Source organism: Scyliorhinus torazame, chromosome 2 (genome assembly GCF_047496885.1).
Source record: "Scyliorhinus torazame isolate Kashiwa2021f chromosome 2, sScyTor2.1, whole genome shotgun sequence".
Lineage (NCBI taxonomy): Eukaryota > Metazoa > Chordata > Chondrichthyes > Carcharhiniformes > Scyliorhinidae > Scyliorhinus > Scyliorhinus torazame.
The window spans coordinates 270,041,319-270,059,307 of NC_092708.1; the positions used below are offsets into that span (position 1 = coordinate 270,041,319).

At 46.9% G+C, this 17,989-nt stretch overlaps 1 protein-coding gene across 16 annotated transcripts in view; it reads right to left on the reverse strand.

Moving 5' to 3' along the window:
- The window catches only part of LOC140398474 (coiled-coil domain-containing protein 9B-like), a 426,742-nt gene that overhangs the window by 206,488 nt on the left and 202,265 nt on the right, over nt 1–17,989 (reverse strand). For all 16 annotated transcript variants that reach the window (XM_072487250.1, XM_072487265.1, XM_072487233.1 and 13 more), the window contains one exon: nt 14,309–14,361. In XM_072487250.1, coding sequence (XP_072343351.1) covers nt 14,309–14,361 — 53 coding nt within the window. The remainder of the gene's footprint in view (nt 1–14,308; nt 14,362–17,989) is intronic.

Genomic DNA, 17,989 nt, shown 5'->3' on the forward strand with positions numbered 1-17,989 from the left:
CGGTTTCCTCCCACAGTCCAAACATGTGCAGGTTAGGTGGATTGGCCATGCTAAATTACCCTTTGTGTCCAAAAAAGTTGGGTGGGGTTACTGGGTTACGGGGATAGGGTGGGGGTGTGGGCTTGGATAGGGTGCTCTTTACAAGGGTCGGTGCAGACTCGATGGGCCAAATGGCCTCCTTCTGCACTACAAATTCTATGATTCTATGACACAAGATAGCAGCACTGCGATTGAAATAGAGTCCAGAAATAATTTGGCTTGAAAGGGTCAACGGAGCAGTGACTAAAATTTTAACGTGTCAAGGAATTACAAAATAAATATGACAGAAAATAATCCTAAATGTAGTTGTTCGTATCCTGAAATTGTGCTACTGTTGTGGTTTGTTTGAAGGAATTAGTTACATTTCCTTAAGGAATATTAGGAAGAAATTTGTCGCAGGTTCAGGTGCAAAATGGGTGGGTGGTACGAGATTCATTATAAGCAGCGTCTGATAACCAGTTCCATTTCCATCAATGAAATTAAATATCATTTATTAAATATAAATAGTGGCTGATCTCACACACCCCTTGTTGCACCACTGCCCAAGACAAATAAATGACTACCCTATTAACTGATAAACAGATACAAAGAATTTTAACACTTCAGATGGTTGGTCATTGAAATTTACAGAAAAATTAAGCCTAACTGCAACCCTGTTCAAACATGCTATTTCTGGGTTTAACAGAGGCAAGTTTGGCTAAATGGGAGTAACCTATTTACCAGACATGGCCTGATCATTAGCACAAGAGCGTCAGTAATTAGTGCAGAATTTAACATGATAACTAAAAGGAAATTAGATGATTTTCAAAATATTTTAACATTTCTTTGCTTGAGAAACACAGTGAAAATTTAGGAGGAGTTACAGGCACACTCAAGAGTCATTTATAGCATTGAGGGAAGCCATTTGACCCATCAAATCTATGCCGGAGCATTCCAGTCAGTCCCATTTCTCCATTATCTCCACAGCCCTGCAAGCATATTTGCCTTAAGTACCCATCAAATTTCCTTTTGAAATCATTGATCGTTTCGGCTTCCACACTCACATGGGCAGCAAGTTCCAGGTCAGGTCAGAAAAAGTTCATCTTCACAGTCCCCCTACATCTTTTCTTGCCCAAAATCTAAAATCCTTGTCCTTATACCAATAGCTAATGAGAATAGCTTTTCCTTGTCTACTTTCTCTAAACCTGTCAATCTTGTGCATCTCTATCAAACCTCCCTTCAATATCCTTTGCTCTGAGAATAATAATAATCTTTATTGTCAGAAGGCGGCTTAAAGCCCCTAGTCGCCACATTCCGGCACCTGTTAGGGTACACAGAGGGAGAATTCAGAATGTCCAATTCACCTAACAGCACGTCTCTCAGGACTCATGTGGGGAAATCGGAGAACCCGGAGGAAACCCACGCAGACAGAGGGGGGACGTGCAGGCTCTGCACAGACAGTGACCCAAGCCGGGAATTGAACCTGGGACCCTGGCGCTGTGAGGCAACAGTGCTACCCATCTTTTCCAACCTAACCTTGTAAGTAAAATCCTCCATCCTTGGAACCATTCTGGCAAATCTCCTCTGTCCCTCTCAAGACCCTCATATCCTTCTTCAAGTATGGGCAGCACGGTAGCATTGTGGATAGCACAATTGCTTCACAGCTCCAGGGTCCCAGGTTCGATTCCGGCTTGGGTCACTGTCTGTGCGGAGTCTGCACATCCTCCCCGTGTGTGCGTGGGTTTCCTCCGGGTGCTCCGGTTTCCTCCCACAGTCCAAAGATGTGCAGGTTAGGTGGATTGGCCAAGATAAATTGCCCTTAGTGTCCAAAATTGCCCTTAGTGTTGGGTGGGGTTACTGGGTTATGGGGATAGGGTGGAGGTGTTGACCTTGGGTAGGGTGCTCTTTCCAAGAGCCGGTGCAGACTCGAATGGCCTCCTTCTGCACTGTAAATTCTATGATAATCTATGAAAATGGTGACCAGACCTGATTGCAGTATTCTAGTTGTGGCTCAACTAGATTTGAATAAAGGTTGCATATAATATAATAACCTTTTATTGTCATAAGTATGAAGTTACTGTGAAAAGCCCCTCATCGCCACATTCCGGCGCCTGTTCGGGTAAGCTGGTATGGGAATTGAACCCGCAATGCTGGCCTTGTTCTGCATCACAAACCAGCGGTCTAGCCCACTGAGCTAAAAACCTCTATTTACGAAGCCCAAGAAGGAGTACGCTTTGTTAATTAGAGGTGAGAGTGGCTGAAGACAAAGGTCTGAAAATGTTTTGTGACAAGAAATCGTGTAATTATAGCACCTCTTATGATCAGTAGTAAAATGCTAATTCTTCTAGGCGACTTCAAATGGGTGGAATTATTAGAATTCAAGTGAATAGAAATATTACTTTTCCCTTTGTTTACTATCTAATATTGTCAAGATTGGGCCATTGCATTTGTATAAAATCACCAATGACCTCAGCATTCAATGCAGTTGGTGTATGTAATACAGGATGAAGTCCATACTAAGAACAGAACATGATCTTGCTGGATTCTGTATATGCCAAGTGAAGCAAAGAACTAAGGTTTGCAAACTATTTTCTATTATGACCTTATTTTAACTCACCACTACCTTCTCAAGGTATTATGGACAGGCAACAAACCTTGCCAGCGATACCCACATCCCATGAACTAGAGCGGCACGGTAGCACAGTAGTTAGCACTATTGCTTTACAGTTCCAGGGTCCCAGGTTTGATTCCTGGCTTGGGTCACTGTCTGTGTGGAACCCGTATCTACGTGGGTTTCCTCCGGGTGCTCTGGTTTCCTTCCACAGTCCAAAGATGTGCAGATTAGGTGGATTGGGCATCCTAAATTGCCCTTAGTGTCCAAAAAGGTTAGGTGGAGTTACTAGTTTACAGGGATAGGGTGGAGGTGTGGGCTTAGGTGGGGTGCTGTTTCCAAGGGCCGATGCAGACTCGATGGGGCGTGATTCTCCGCTCCCGCGACTAAGTGCCCACGCCGTCGTGAACGCCGTCGAGGTTCACGGCGGCGCAACACGGCCCTGATCCCGACTGATTCAGGGCCGAAAATGGGCTAGGATCGGGGCCGCGAGAAATTCGGGGGGCCATGTCGCGAAAGCAGCGTCGTCAGCGCGCGCCGGGCATTGGCGCCACGTAAATGACGCGGCCAGCGCCGCGTAAGTGGCGTCAACCGCGCATGCGCCTGTTGGCCGGCGGCAGCCGGCGTCACCCCGCGCATGCGTGGTTGCCATCCTCCCGCGCATGCGTGGTTGCCATCCTCCCGCGCATGCGTGGTTGCCATCCTCCCCGAGGCCGCCCCGCAAGAAGATGTCGGATGGATCTTGCGGGGCGCAGAGGAAAGGAGGTCTTCCTTCAGAGAGGCCGGCCCGCCGATCGGTGGGCACCGATCGCGGGCCAGGCCCCATTTGAGGCCCCCCCAGTGAAAGAACCCCCCCCCAGGTCGTCCCCCCAGCGTTCCCGCGCTGTTCCCGCCGGCAGTGACCAGGTGTGGATGGCGCCGGCAGGGAGCTGTCGTTTTGGGCAGGCCGCTCGGCCCATCCAATAGCGGGTGTAGCGGAGAATCGCCATTTTGGATGTCTCGGACGATTCTCTGGCCTGCGCTGCGCAGAACTCGACGGGGCCATTCTCGCCGCTTGGGTGAATCGCGGGAGGGCGTCAGACCGGCGTCACGGGGAAAAATGGCGTGCCAGGCGATTCTCCCAACCGGCACGGGAGCGGGGAATCGCGCCCGATGCGCCAAATGGTCTCCTTCTGCACTCTATGTACTATGATTCTATCAGTATATTAAAAAATAATTCTTGAAAATTAACATGACCGCAGATGACAGCAAAAAAGCATCATGGTAAGATTTGGTGTGTTATTAACGTTCACACATTAAAGATCGATCAACATATAGATCAGCATATATCTTATAAACATGAAAATTTGTGTTTTAAAGCACGTTCATAGAACCCCTACAGGAGGATGACATCTGGCTCATCAAATCTGCACCAACCCTCCGAAGGAGCATCCTACCTAAGCCCACTCCGCCACCCGATCCCCATAACCCCACCTGACCTGTAAATCTTTGGACACTAAGGGGAAATTTAGCATGGCCAATCTATCTAACCTTTGGACTATGGGAGGAAACCGGAGCAATTGGAGGAAACCCACGCAGACACAGGAAGAATGTACAAAATCCACATAGTTACCCGAGGCCGATATTGAACCCGGGTCCCTAGCGTTGTAAGGCATCAGTGCTAACCACTGTGTTGCCATTTTGTAAAGATGTTATAATTTTATATAATCATGTAAGCTTCAGAAAGATCTCCATATTCCATAGTGACAGAAGACTGAGAAAAGTCTGGTCCCCCCAACCCCCCACACTGTAATCAATATTTCTCCATCCACCACACAAACTCCACTCTTCCCAATCCACCTCTCCAACACAAACTCCACAGCCCTTCTTCCCTTCTCCTTGCCCCCACTCACTCAACAGTTTGTCTTCCCAAATCCCTTCCCCCTTCATTCACTCATGCCCATCTTCCCTACTCAACCCTCCACTCATGCCCTCCCTCCCCATTCAGCACCCCACTCATCCCTCCCCCCCCCTCTCAACACCTCATTCATGCCTTCCCGCCCTATTCTGCCTCTGGTTCACTCAGCCCTCCCCACCCAGACCCATTTTACGCCATTTTTTCTGTCGTAAGACACCACCGTTCCCACGCCGGACTGGGAACATAGCCTCAAAATCGGAGAGTCCAGCCTGTGATTTTTTTTTTTTTTAAGTTCAATATGAGCCCCAAAAGTTGGAACAGATATTTAAAGTGGCTGATGTCAGAATTCGCCAAACAGTGGAAATTCTAATCCCTGTATTTACTCTCTCAATATGTCCTGCCACTTTCAAAGATCTATGCACATGCACTTCCAGGTCCACCTCTTCAGCCAGAATGTTCACATCACATTTCTCTGAATTAAATTCCATCTGCCACTTATCTGCCCATTCTGCTAGTATACCTCTGTCCTTGCAGTTGATTACCCTCACTGTTTGCCACTCCTCCAAGTTTGGGATCATCGGCAAATTCTGAAATATTACCCTTTATTCCAATATCCACGTCAATCACATTGACCAAAAAACAAGTAATCCTGGCACTGGCTGTTCGGAAACATCCTCCAGTCTGAAAAATAACCAGTTACCACAACTCACTGTTCCTTGTCCTTAAGCCATTTTTTAAATTCAAGTTGACATAAATCCTCCTATTCCATGAGCCTCAATTTTGTTAATCGACCTTTGTCAAATGCTTTCTTAAAATTCATATAGACAATATCCATTGCATTCCCTTCATCAACTTTTTCTGAGACTTCATCAAAATTAGATTAGTCAAGCATGATCTGCCTTTTACAAATCCTTGCTGGCTCTCCTAATTAGCCCAAACCTCCCCAAATGCTTGCTGATTTTTTTTCCCCCGATTATTGTTTCGAAAACTTACTGACCAGCTGCAGTTACTAGGAATGCCCTTACAGTTTCCTTGAGTAAAGGTATCACATTTGCCACTCCAATCCTTGGCATCGTCTCCATATCTAGGGAAGATTAAAAGATTATGGTAATCCCTTCCATTATTTCCACCCCAACTTCCTCAGCAACATGGGTGCAAGCAACAGGACAAGGCAACCTATTTACTCTTAAGCATTGCCAGCCTTTCCAATGCATCCCAGTCTACCCATGTTCACCCTTCTCCCTACCTTTCACTAACTTTTATATTTTGTCAGCTTCCTCTTCCTGAATAAACACTGTTGCAAAGCACTCAAGAGTATTTTAGCCTTGCCCTGCACCTCAAAACATAGGGCACAGTCCACCTCTTAGTCTACCTGCTTACTATTTACTTGCTTGTAGAGGCGTTTTGGATCCTCTTTTAATATGAATTATAATTCTACTCTCATATTCTTACTTTCCACTTCACCTCCCCTCTCAATCTATTGTATTTGACTGGATCATCATTTTAAGAATTCATCAGACATGCACCCTGCACCCTTTTTAAAATTTTACTGAAAAGATATTCTCTTGGCAAAGTGTTCCATCAAATCCAACAATGCTTTCAGGCAGGATTATTCGCTCCACAACGCCTATCGCACGGAGAATCCGGCCAAAATCAAGGTTCGCACCGGGTGCCAAACAGACCGCTATGCTCTCCTCCCTCTCCCTCTCCCCCACACACCCCCGCCAAAGGACCCCCCTAAGGAAACCCACACAGAGACCCCCTAAATAGGGAGACGCCCCCCCCGCCCCCCCACAAGAATGCCCAACTAAAGGGACCCCCACAGAGACTCCCTAAATAGGGAGACCCCCACAGGGACATCCTAACTAAAAGGACCCCCAGAGACCCCTGTGATTGCATTCCAATGATGCCCTTTCAAGCTTGAGTGATTTTGAGGTGCTGAGCTGGAAATTGACGGCACTTAACTCTCACTATGGTTGATGTCGGTCAACATCGTGGCTACAGCACTTAAGAGTGAAAAAGATGAATGTAGCAAGGCTAACAGTTGTTTTGTTGAAGCTGTCAATCACAGCCCACTACCAGAAATGAATGGCTTGCTGCTCAAGGATGAGGGGTTTAAACAGAGGTCATAGCTGTTCTCTTTCCAGGAACAGACATGTGGCGCTTACAGGTAAGGGTTACAACTGTAATTTTTTTTCACTGCCCCTGGCTTGACTGCTCGCCAGCTATAGGGGGGTCCCTTTATTTAGGGGGTCTCTGGGGGCGGGGTCTCTTTAGTGAGGGGGCCTCTGGGGGGAGGTCCTCTGAGTTAGGGGGTCTCAGGGGTGGTGGGGGGGTCCTTTTAGTTAGGGGGAGCGCAAATCATCAGCAATTCTCCATCAGGCGGGAAAACGGAGGGCTGGATTCTCCTATTCTGAGGCTATGTGCCAACGCCGGCGTGGGATCGGTGGCGTTTTACGGCAGTAAAAATGGTGTAAAACGGCCACCGATCCTCTGTTTGGCTGGGGGCTAGCATGCCGGCAGCGTAGAGCACCCGGCTCTAGCTGTCGATACGGCCCGGAGAACTGCCGGGTCAGTGGCCGCGCATGCACACGGCGGTGGGCTGCAGCGTCGTGCTACGTGGCGGAGGTTGCTTGCGGACCCGGCCCGCAAAGTAGTGCCTCCCTTTGGCCGGCTCACACGCCCGGATCCTCCCCCCCCCCCCCCCCCCCCCCGCCCCACCCCCCTCCCCACAGTGCCCCCTGCCCGTGGATCACGTCCCGATTAGAAAATGGACACTTGCAAAAAATGCAGAGAAAATTGGACAATACTGAGAAACAAGCAGGTGCAAGGTCTGTCTGTTGATTAGAGCCTCGGCTCTCAGACAGGACAGAAACTGCTAAGCCATCTACATACTAATGAGCCATCTCTGGGGACAAAAGGGAAACATTTAGATAAACAATGTTAAGACAGACACCCCGGCGCCAGAGGAGACTCAAACAAAGCAAACCAACGGCCACCTAGGACATGCCCAGCAACCAGGGAACCCACCCCTCTATTGGAGGAAAATCGATAAGAATGATTGGGAAAGGCCCAATTAATTGAGGCCAAGTTCAAGGCCCGCCCAAAAGCGCGCAAAGCCCTTTTAGGTATAAAAGGTATTCCCCAAGAGAGAATCTTTCTTCTTTGGCCTTGGCTCTCAGCGAAGAGAGACCAGCCGAGCAGCTACGTCCGACCAAGTAAATTCCAAGTCAATGCACGCTACAAGATAGACGCTCCTAGTTGCTATCCCGTAAACAGCTCAACCCAGCAGCCTCAAAACAAAGCAACGGCCATTGTTCCTCTGACTGAGTGGGGACACGAAGCTAAGTATAGGCTTTAGTAATAGTGATAGTTTAGTTTGTAGAGTTTATGCATGAGTAGATTTCACTGTGTGTAAATAAATGAGCATTGCTTTTGAACTTACTAACTGGTGTATCGAGTCTTTGATCAGTATTCGGTTCTGAACCTTGTGGCGGAGCAAACGTAATTAAACAGAGCCAAATTAAGAGACAACACCAAAGAGAGCAACACCCCCCCCCCCCCCCCCCCTCCGACTGTGGCAGCGCTGGACTGAGTCCGCAGCCACCATGCCAAGTTCCCACACACAACCAACGCTGTCAGGAACTCTGCCGATCGGGGGCGGAGCATCGGGGGGGGGGCGGGCCTCAGGCAATGTCCTGAGGCTATCGATACGTCACGCGGCATACTCTCCGAGTACTCCGCTTTGGAGGGGGCAGTGCATCATGAAAGCGGCGCCGCCCCCGATTCGGTCAGGAATTTGATTCTCCGGCTGATCGCCAAACGCAATTTTGGCATCGGCGAATCCAACCCAATTAAGGATTGCCCATCCTTAATTGCCCTTGAGAAGATAAACCACCATCTTGAATCGCTGCTGTTACATGGTGACATAATTAAATATAAACCACTTTATTATAATCTGTAGTCATCCTTCAGCTGAATAATCAGTATTCCATGTTGAACATCACTAGGAAGAAGCACTGAAGCCAGCAAGATCGCAGAATGTACTCCAAGGGAGAGACTTTAATGTTCATTACTATGAGTGGCGAAGCGGGCGAGTTCTGCAGGACATGGCTTTCAGACTTGGCCTGCAGCAGGTAGTCAAAGGATCAATGGGAGGGATAAACTGACTTGACCACATCCTCACGAATCTACCTACTGCAGATGCATCTATCCAGGATGACATTGGTCGGAGTGATTTGCAGACTGTCCTTGTGGAGGCAAAATCGTGTCTTCATACTGAGAACACTCCATCGTATTGGATGACATTACCAATGGGCTAAACTGGATAGGTTCAGAACAGGTCTAGAGGCTCAAAGCTCATCAAGCATCTTCAGCTGAGGAGAAGGCAGAAGAGGAAGAGGAGGGAAAGGAGGAGGATGAAGCAGATCACTACAATCTCTGGGTTTCAGAGCTCCCGAGGACACTCAAGAGACCTTTACACTTGCAATTTCACAAGGATATACTTGACCATCAAGAGACAAAACAGTAGGTCATTCTGCAGCTGTTGAGAGAGGACAATGGGTGGAAGGTGAGAGCACTGAGTGCAGTTTCCACTTTTATAATCCATCTCACTGTCATCTTTCAATTGGGCCAGTGCCACATCACTACGATCACACTGAAGCAGACAAACATGAAGGTCAGTGTCGCACTGCAAGTTTTTAAAAAAATAATATTTTATTAAGGTATTTGAAAATTTTTATAACCGTAACATAAACAATGACATCAACATGGTAAAATAAACATCCCCCCCCACCCAGCCCAATCTTCACACACCTCAACCGTACAACAACAATCCCCCCCCCCCACTTTGGAATACTGCATCTGCTGACATTTTAATTTTCCCCGAGAAAATTGACGAACGGCTGCCACCTCTGGGAGAACCCTAACATTGACCCTCTTAAGGCAAACTTTATTTTCTCGAGACTGAGAAACCCAGCCACGTCACTAACCCAGGTCTCTACACTCGGGGACTTCGAGTCCCTCCACATTAACAAGATCCATCTCTGGGCTACCAGGGAAGCAAAGGCCAGGACGTTGGTCTCTTTCGCCCCCTAAACTCCCGGATCTTCCGACACTTCAAAGATCACTACCTCCGGACTCGGCACCACCCGTGTTTTTAGTACTGTGGACATTGCCTTAGCGAACCCCTGCCAAAACCCTCTCAGCTTCGGGCATGCCCAAAACATGTGGACATGATTTGCTGGGCTTCCCGCACACCTCGCACACCTGTCCTCTACCCCGAAGAACATACTCATCCTAGCCGCTGTCATGTGTGCCCGGTGGACTACCTTAAATTATATCAGGCTAAGCCTGGCGCATGATGAGGAGGTATTAACCCTGCTTAGGGCATCCGCCCATAGGCCTGCTTCTATCTCTCCTCCTAACTCGTCCTCCCACTTTCCCGTAAGCTCCTCCACCGGAGTTTCCTCCGCTTCTGAATGCTCCTGGTAAATATCTGATCCTTCCCCTCTCCCACCCACGTACTGGAGACTACTCTGTCCTGTATCCCCCGTGGCGGCAGCAGCGGAAAGGCCGCCACCTGTTTTCTCAGGAAGTCTCGCACCTGCAAATCCCTGCTGGCAATTTAAATTTATCCTCCAAAGCTTTCAAGCTGGGAAAGCTCCAGTCTATAAATAGATCCCCCATCCTTCCAATTCCTGCCCTCTGCCAACTCCGGAACCCGCCATCTAGCCTACCCAGTACAAACCTGTGGTTATTATAAATCGGGGTCCAAATCGATGCTCCCTCCACTCTTTTTTTATCTCCTCCATTGCCCTCAGAGCCGCCACTACCACCGGACTTGTGGAGTATCGGGCCAGCGAGAACAGCAGAGGTGCCGTTACCAATGCCCCCAGACTGGTGTCTTTACATGACGCTGCCTCCATCTGCTCCCATGCCGACCCCTCCCCCACTATCCACTTCCTAATCATGGCCATATTAGCCGCCCGGTAGTAATTGCAGATGTTCGGCAGCGCCAACCCACCCTCCCCCCGACTGCGCTCCAGCAACACTTTCTTCACTCGCGGGGTTTTACTCGCCCACACAAAGCCCAAAATAATCTTATTCATCCGCTTGAAAAAGGCCTTAGGGATGAAGATGGGGAGGCACTGAAGGACAAACAGAAATCTGGGGAGGACCATCATTTTCACAGTCTGTACCCTCCCCGCCAGTGACAGTGGGAGCATCTCTTAAAGTCCCCTTCCATTTGTTCTACCAACCGGGATAAGTTCAACTTGTGTAGTACCTCCCATTTCCGGGCCACCTGGATTCCCAGATATCAAAAGCTCTTCCCTACCATACTAAGCGGCAGCTCTCCCAGTCTCTTCTCCTGTTCCTCTTGCCTGGATCGCAAACATCTTGCTTTTCCCCATGTTCAATTTATACCCTGGAAAATTGCCAAATTCCCCCAAGATTCGCATTACTTCCCCCATCCCCTCCAGCGGGTCCGCAATGTACAAGAGCAGGTCATCTGCATGGACACATTGCAAACCATGTCAGAAGCTGCATGGAGATATGGACTCTCTCCATGGCAGACATTCAGCTCCAGATTTCAAGCTGGATACTTCCATCTTCTCTACTACTGAGGACAATGGCAGGTCTGTCAGTACCTCGTAAGGTTGCTGATGCAGATCAATAATTCTCCTCCTCAACGAAGGTTCCTGGGGTTCAACAACTGTGCCCAGCTAGATTACTAGCTCCTCCAATGCGGACTCTCCATTGCTGTTCCTGCCACCAGTATCTGCTCATGATGACCCGTGAATCTCCTTCAAACCTAAAACTTCCTAAGCTATCTGCACACCTCTAATTCTGACCTCTTGACTCTAAGGAGCGGTTTCTGGCCAAATATGTGTTGACGTGGAAAAGGAAGAGACAACAAGATGGGGTATAAATTGATAGTGAGTTGCACTGGAAAGGTCAGCAATGCTTACAATGGATAAGCCGCAAAGTCCAGGTGGCTTGCATCCCAGATTGCTAAAGAAAGTGGAGTGAAGATAGCAGAGAGGCTTGCTACAATCTTGCAATTTTCCCAAGGTATGGAGTGGAAGATGCCAGAGGATTAGAAAGAAAGAATATATAACATAGAACACACAGTGCAGAGGGAGGCCATTCGGCCCATCGGGTCTGCACCGACCTACTTAAGCCCTCACTTCCACCCTATTCCCGTAACCCAATAACCCCTCCTAACCTTTTTTTGGACACTAAGGGCAATTTATCATGGCCAATCTACCTAACTTGCACGTCTTTGGACTGTGGGAGGAAACCGGAGTACCTGGAAGAATCCCACGCAGACACGGGGAGAACGTGCAGACCCCGCACAGAGTGATCCAGCGGGGAATTGAACCTGGGACCCTGGCGCTGTGAAGCCACAGTGCTATCCACTTGTGTTACCGTGCTGCCCATAAAGAAACGTGACATCCTTAGTGAAGAAAGGATCCAAAAGACATCACATAACTACGGTTTATCAGTAGTGAATAATGTTTTAGAAACAATTTTTAAAATAGGCATTTGTAGAGGTTGGAGTTAATTAAGGAGAGCCAGCATGCCTTTATCTCTATGGGTCTCCAGGGTGATTTCCAGGGAGCCCTTCGCTGCAGCTGGACTACAATGTAGTAGGAGGCCTTCAATTCTCCCACACCTCCCCATCACCTTACTCTGTACACTTCTCTTTTCCTAAACAAGGTGAAAAAAATAGACTTGCAAGCAAGTGAAGATCAGGTATTCATCCGATATATGCAGCATATTCGATCAGTGTGGCAATGAGAGACATGCATCACAGTGAATAAGGTTGGAGATGACTGCTGGTGGTAAATACATAAATGAGGAGGTGTGGTAATGCAGAGAAATTGAAAGGTGCGTGCTGCTGAAACTTAATTTGATGTGAGGAGTGATATGTAGTCGATGCTTGGCAACACAGAAGGGATGGTTTATACCAAAAAATGCAGTTGGATCAGTAAATGACATGACTTTACTGACATGATTCGGTCAATAAACCAATTCTTGACTGCACCCAAAGCCAGGACACAATACGTTAACTATTTATCTCTTCGTTCACCTGAGGAAAGAGCAGTGCTCCGAAAGCTAGTGATTTGAAACAAACCTGTTGGACTTTAACCTGGTGTTGTAAGACTTTTTACTGTATTTATCTCTTCAGTCACAACCAACCGCAAGTTCTTGTGGACAACCGCAAGTTTCTACTTTCATTTCAGGGGAATAAAGTATGTCCCTGCTGCTCGTGACTGCACTCAGCAGTAATTCCGGGGAAGAACCAAAGGACTGTAACTTTCTTGGAATGTCAATCAGTTGCTACACTGTGCCCAATTACCTTCAGGGATTTTCTTCAGGGCAGCACGGTAGCACAGTGGTTAGCACTGTTGCTTCACAGCCCCAGAGTCCCAGGTTCGATTCCCGGCTTGAGTCACTGTCTGTGTGGAATCTGCACGTTCTCCCCGTGTCTGCGTGAGTTTCCTCCCAAATGTCCTGAGAGACGTGCTGTTAGGTAATTTGGACATTCTGAATTCTCCCTCTGTGTACCCGAACAAGCGGCGGAATGTGGCGACGAGGGGCTTTTCACAGTAACTTCATTGTAGTGTTAATGTAAGCCTACTTGTGACAATAAAGATTATTATTATTTCTTAAATGCTTGTCTCGCCCAACCTTCAGACTCAGGCCGGGTGAGATCCAGACACCGCAGTTCAGCTTGATCAGGTTGGAGCAGACGCCCGTTTTCTTTACAGCACTATCTGTCGTAAACCAGGTAAGTTAAAGGTCCCATTGAGATTGACAGGCCAGGGAGATGTTAAGTGTCCAAGGTAAGTGGGTAGGATTTGGGGTGTAGAGGGAAAATAGGAGGTCAGGGCCATTACCAAGCTAACTTTTATCTGTTAAATTCTGAGAGGTAATCCCCAGCGCATCTTTGGCACATGCTCCCAATTCGACGCTGACGGTTTGGATGTTACGGCCTAAATCTGAATGCTGTCTTTGATCTTTATTAATTGATCCTAAGCACATTTTGGCTGCTCAAATGTAGAAATGCCATTTCTGCGTTGCCCCTTTAAATAATGAACTTCAGATCGTATTATGCAGATCGATGTATACCACATCAAATGACTATGTAGCTTGGGAGATGTGTAATTCAGAAGTCAAATTTTTTTGCCTCAATCAACCTGAAAGGGGAGAACCTGACCCACTGACTTTGCTTGCAGAGTTTGTCTATGCAACCTTGCTTTCATCATTCAAAGTTTCATTGGAGTGTGTGGGGGGGGGGGGGGTTCTGTTTATTATGAGGACAGGCATAAGCTGTGTTTCCCTGCATCATGTATCCATACATTTGTTAGCATATAAAATAAATCACTATCCCTTCCGTCCTGGTGAAGAACTGCCATAACTTGAGTTTAACACCTCTAAAGACTTACTCAAGATTGGGAATTTTTAGCAGGAAACCCAAGCTGCAAATATATAAACACAATCATTCTTCACCATAGGATACTGCTGCCACCAAGCTACTCTACAGATATTAATATTCTTAGGCATCATAGTTAATCAAAACCACTTTACTAGAAAGCTTCAGAGTTCATTAGTTTATTCATTGAATAATTCAGCAGCATATAAACTTCAACACATCTGAAATATCATCACCCTTGATGTATATATTACAAAGCTTACTGCTGGTAATTCAGGCAAGCAATCGCTCTTTCCTACAATTTTTAACCAGTATGTACTACACAATTTTAGATGCTGACCTTTTCTTTTATGAAAGCCAAGTTCATTTTCCACAGCAAAGTCTTCTCGAAACCTGTTGAAAATAAAAAAACTTAATAAAAGGAAATGCAATACCTGAAAACTTCATTCCAAAAATCTTATTGCACAGATTGTACTTGTGTATTGATGTGGTCAAATAGCAATAATTCCACTGGCTTCAAATCAATGCCATTTCAGTCTGATTTAATGGTCATAAGTACTTAAGATTATATATTCAAATTATAATGAATGCTAGAGGACGATACAGACTGTAATTTAATATCAAGGTTTAGATGACCTTGATGAAGGCACTGAAAGACATGAGCCAATGTAACTTTATAGGGGATAAAATTGGTCTCGGTAGAACACATTTTTGGACATTACGAGGCTCCTAGAGATTCCAAAAGGGCGTTTTTGTGTTTTGTGCATGCAACCTTATCGGCAACCTCAAATAGGGCCTGAGCCATTTTCTCACTGGGCAAACATGATGGTGAAATAGGGCGCACCAAAGCCACCCTGCAGGGCAATGGCTACCCTGATCAAATTATCGTTCATTGTATATTGGACAAACCTATGAATGGGCCTGTGGCCACCATTTCCGGTCCTGAAAAGTGCCCAGTCTACTTCAGGTTACGATGTCCCAAATGATTTGAGCAACAGGTGAATCTAGCCATTGCATGCTGTTACTTTGTAGTAGCAACAGAAGTGGTATTCTCCATAACAGGATGCTGCCATCAAGTGAGAAGATGATCTGCCTATCACAATGTGCAATTTAGTGTAGGGGTTTCAGTGCTAGTGATGCCAGATATGTAAACCACACGACCCAGTGATTTGCCATCAAAAGTATGTCCCTTCAGTTGTCCACAACAGGCAAAGTATTGATTGTACCAAACCTACCCAAGCTGTAAACCTCAAAATGTCCAACATTAGTTGTGATTCCACAATTGGACTACATCCACTAAACAATCCTCACTGTGCGAAGAATTACACTGAGAGCAAGTTTACGATAGTCAGACTCACAGCGTGGCTAATTTAGGCATGTTAGAAGCCACATATTTACACACAAGGTCTTCCCTTTGCGGACAAAAGGAACACATCCACACGTTGCACCTTTTTCAACAAAACAGAAGCTTGGGGGGAACAGTCATTCCCTGGTTCATTCCCCAGGGAAATGCCCTGACCAGATTAAACTTGCCAGTTTTGAAGTGAACAAAGTTGGACAGTTAACTGTTCCATGCTGCATTTTCCATGGCAATGCTTCCACTGATCAGTTTACTTGCCAACCTATTAGCACTCTCTTATCAAGCAAAATGAATTCTTGTTCCCGTTACTGTTAGAAACTTATTGTGAGCTATACTGGTGAGTGAACAAAGAACAAAAGAACAAAGAAATGTACAGCACAGGAACAGGCCCTTCGGCCCTCCAAGCCCGTGCCGACCATGCTGCCCGACTAAACTACAATCTTCTACACTTCCTGGGTCCGTATCTCTCTATTCCCATCCTATTCATGTATTTGTCAAGATGCCCCTTAAATGTCACTATCGTCCCTGCTTCCACCACCTCCTCCGGTAGCAAGTTCCAGGCACCCACTACCCTCTGTGTAACAAACTTGCCTCGTACATCTACTCTAAACCTTGCCCCTCTCACCTTAAACCTATGCCCCCTAGTAATTGACCCCTCTACCCTGGGGAAAAGCCTCTGACTATCCACTCTGTCTATGCCCCTCATAATTTTGTAGACCTCTATCAGGTCTCCCCTCTACCTCCTTCGTTCCAGTGAGAACAAACCGAGTTTATTCAACCGCTCCTCATAGCTAATGCCCTCCATACCAGGCAACATTCTGGTAAATCTCTTCTGCACCCTCTCTAAAGCCTCCACATCCTTCTGGTAGTGTGGCGACCAGAATTGAACACTATACTCCAAGTGTGGCCTAACTAAGGTTCTATACAGCTGCAACATGACTTGCCAATTCTTATACTCAATGCCCCGGCCAATGAAGGCAAGCATGCCGTATGCCTTCTTGACTACCTTCTCCACCTGTGTTGCCCCTTTCAATGACCTGTGGACCTGTACTCCTAGATCTCTTTGACTTTCAATACTCTTGAGGGTTCTACCATTCACTGTATATTCCCTACCTGCATTAGACGTTCCAAAATGCATTACCTCACATTTGTCCAGATTAAACTCCATCTGCCATCTCTCCGCCCAAGTCTCCAAACAATCTAAACCCTGCTGCATCCTCTGACAGTCCTCATCGCTATCCGCAATTCCACCAACCTTTGTGTCGTCTGCAAACTTACTAATCAGACCAGTTACATTTTCCTCCAAATCATTTATATATACTACAAAGAGCAAAGGTCCCAGCACTGATCCCTGTGGAACACCACTGGTCACAGCCCTCCAATTAGAAAAGCATCCTTCCATTGCTACTCTCTGCCTTCTATGACCTAGCCAGTTCTGTATCCACCTTGCCAGCTCACCCCTGATCCCGTGTGACTTCACCTTTTGTACTAGTCTACCATGAGGGACCTTGTCAAAGGCCTTACTGAAGTCCATATAGACAACATCCACTGCCCTACCTGCATCAATCATCTTAGTGACCTCCTCGAAAAACTCTATCAAGTTAGTGAGACACGACCTCCCCTTCACAAAACCATGCTGCCTCTCACTAATACGTCCATTTGCTTCCAAATGGGAGTAGATCCTGTCTCGAAGAATTCTCTCCAGTAATTTCCCTACCACTGAAGTAAGGCTCACTGGCCTGTATTTCCCTGGATTATCCTTGCTACCCTTCTTAAACAGAGGAACAACATTGGCTATTCTCCAGTCCTCCGGGACATCCCCTGAAGACAGTGAGGATCCAAAGATTTCTGTCAAGGCCTCAGCAATTTCCTCTCCAGCCTCCTTCAGTATTCTGGGGTAGATCCCATCAGGCCCTGGGGACTTATCTACCTTAATATTTTTTAAGACACCCAACACCTCGTCTTTTTGGATCTCAATGTGACCCAGGCGATCTACACACCCTTCTCCAGACTCAACATCTACCAATTTCTTCTCTTTGGTGAATACTGATGCAAAGTATTCATTTAGTACCTCGCCCATTTCCTCTGGCTCCACACATAGATTCCCTTGCCTATCCTTCAGTGGGCCAACCCTTTCCCTGGCTACCCTCTTGCTTTTTATGTACGTGTAAAAAACCTTGGGATTTTCCTTAACCCTATTTGCCAATGACTTTTCGTGACCCCTTCTAGCCCTCCTGACTCGTTGCTTAAGTTCCTTCCTACTTTCCTTATATTCCACGCAGGCTTCGTCTGTTCCCAGCCTTTTAGCCCTGACAAATGCCTCCTTTTTCTTTTTGACGAGACCTACAATATCTCTCGTCATCCAAGGTTCCCGAAAATTGCCATATTTATCCTCCTTCCTCACAGGAACATGCCGGTCCTGAATTCCTTTCAACTGACACTTGAAGCCTCCCACATGTCAGATGTTGATTTGCCCTCAAACATCCGCCCCCAATCTATGTTCTTCAGTTCCCGCCTAATATTGTTATAATTAGCCTTCCCCCAATTTAGCACATTCATCCTAGGACCACTCTTATCCTTGTCCACCAGTACTTTAAAACTTACTGAATTGTGGTCACTGTTACCGAAATGCTCCCCTACTGAAACATCTACCACCTGGCC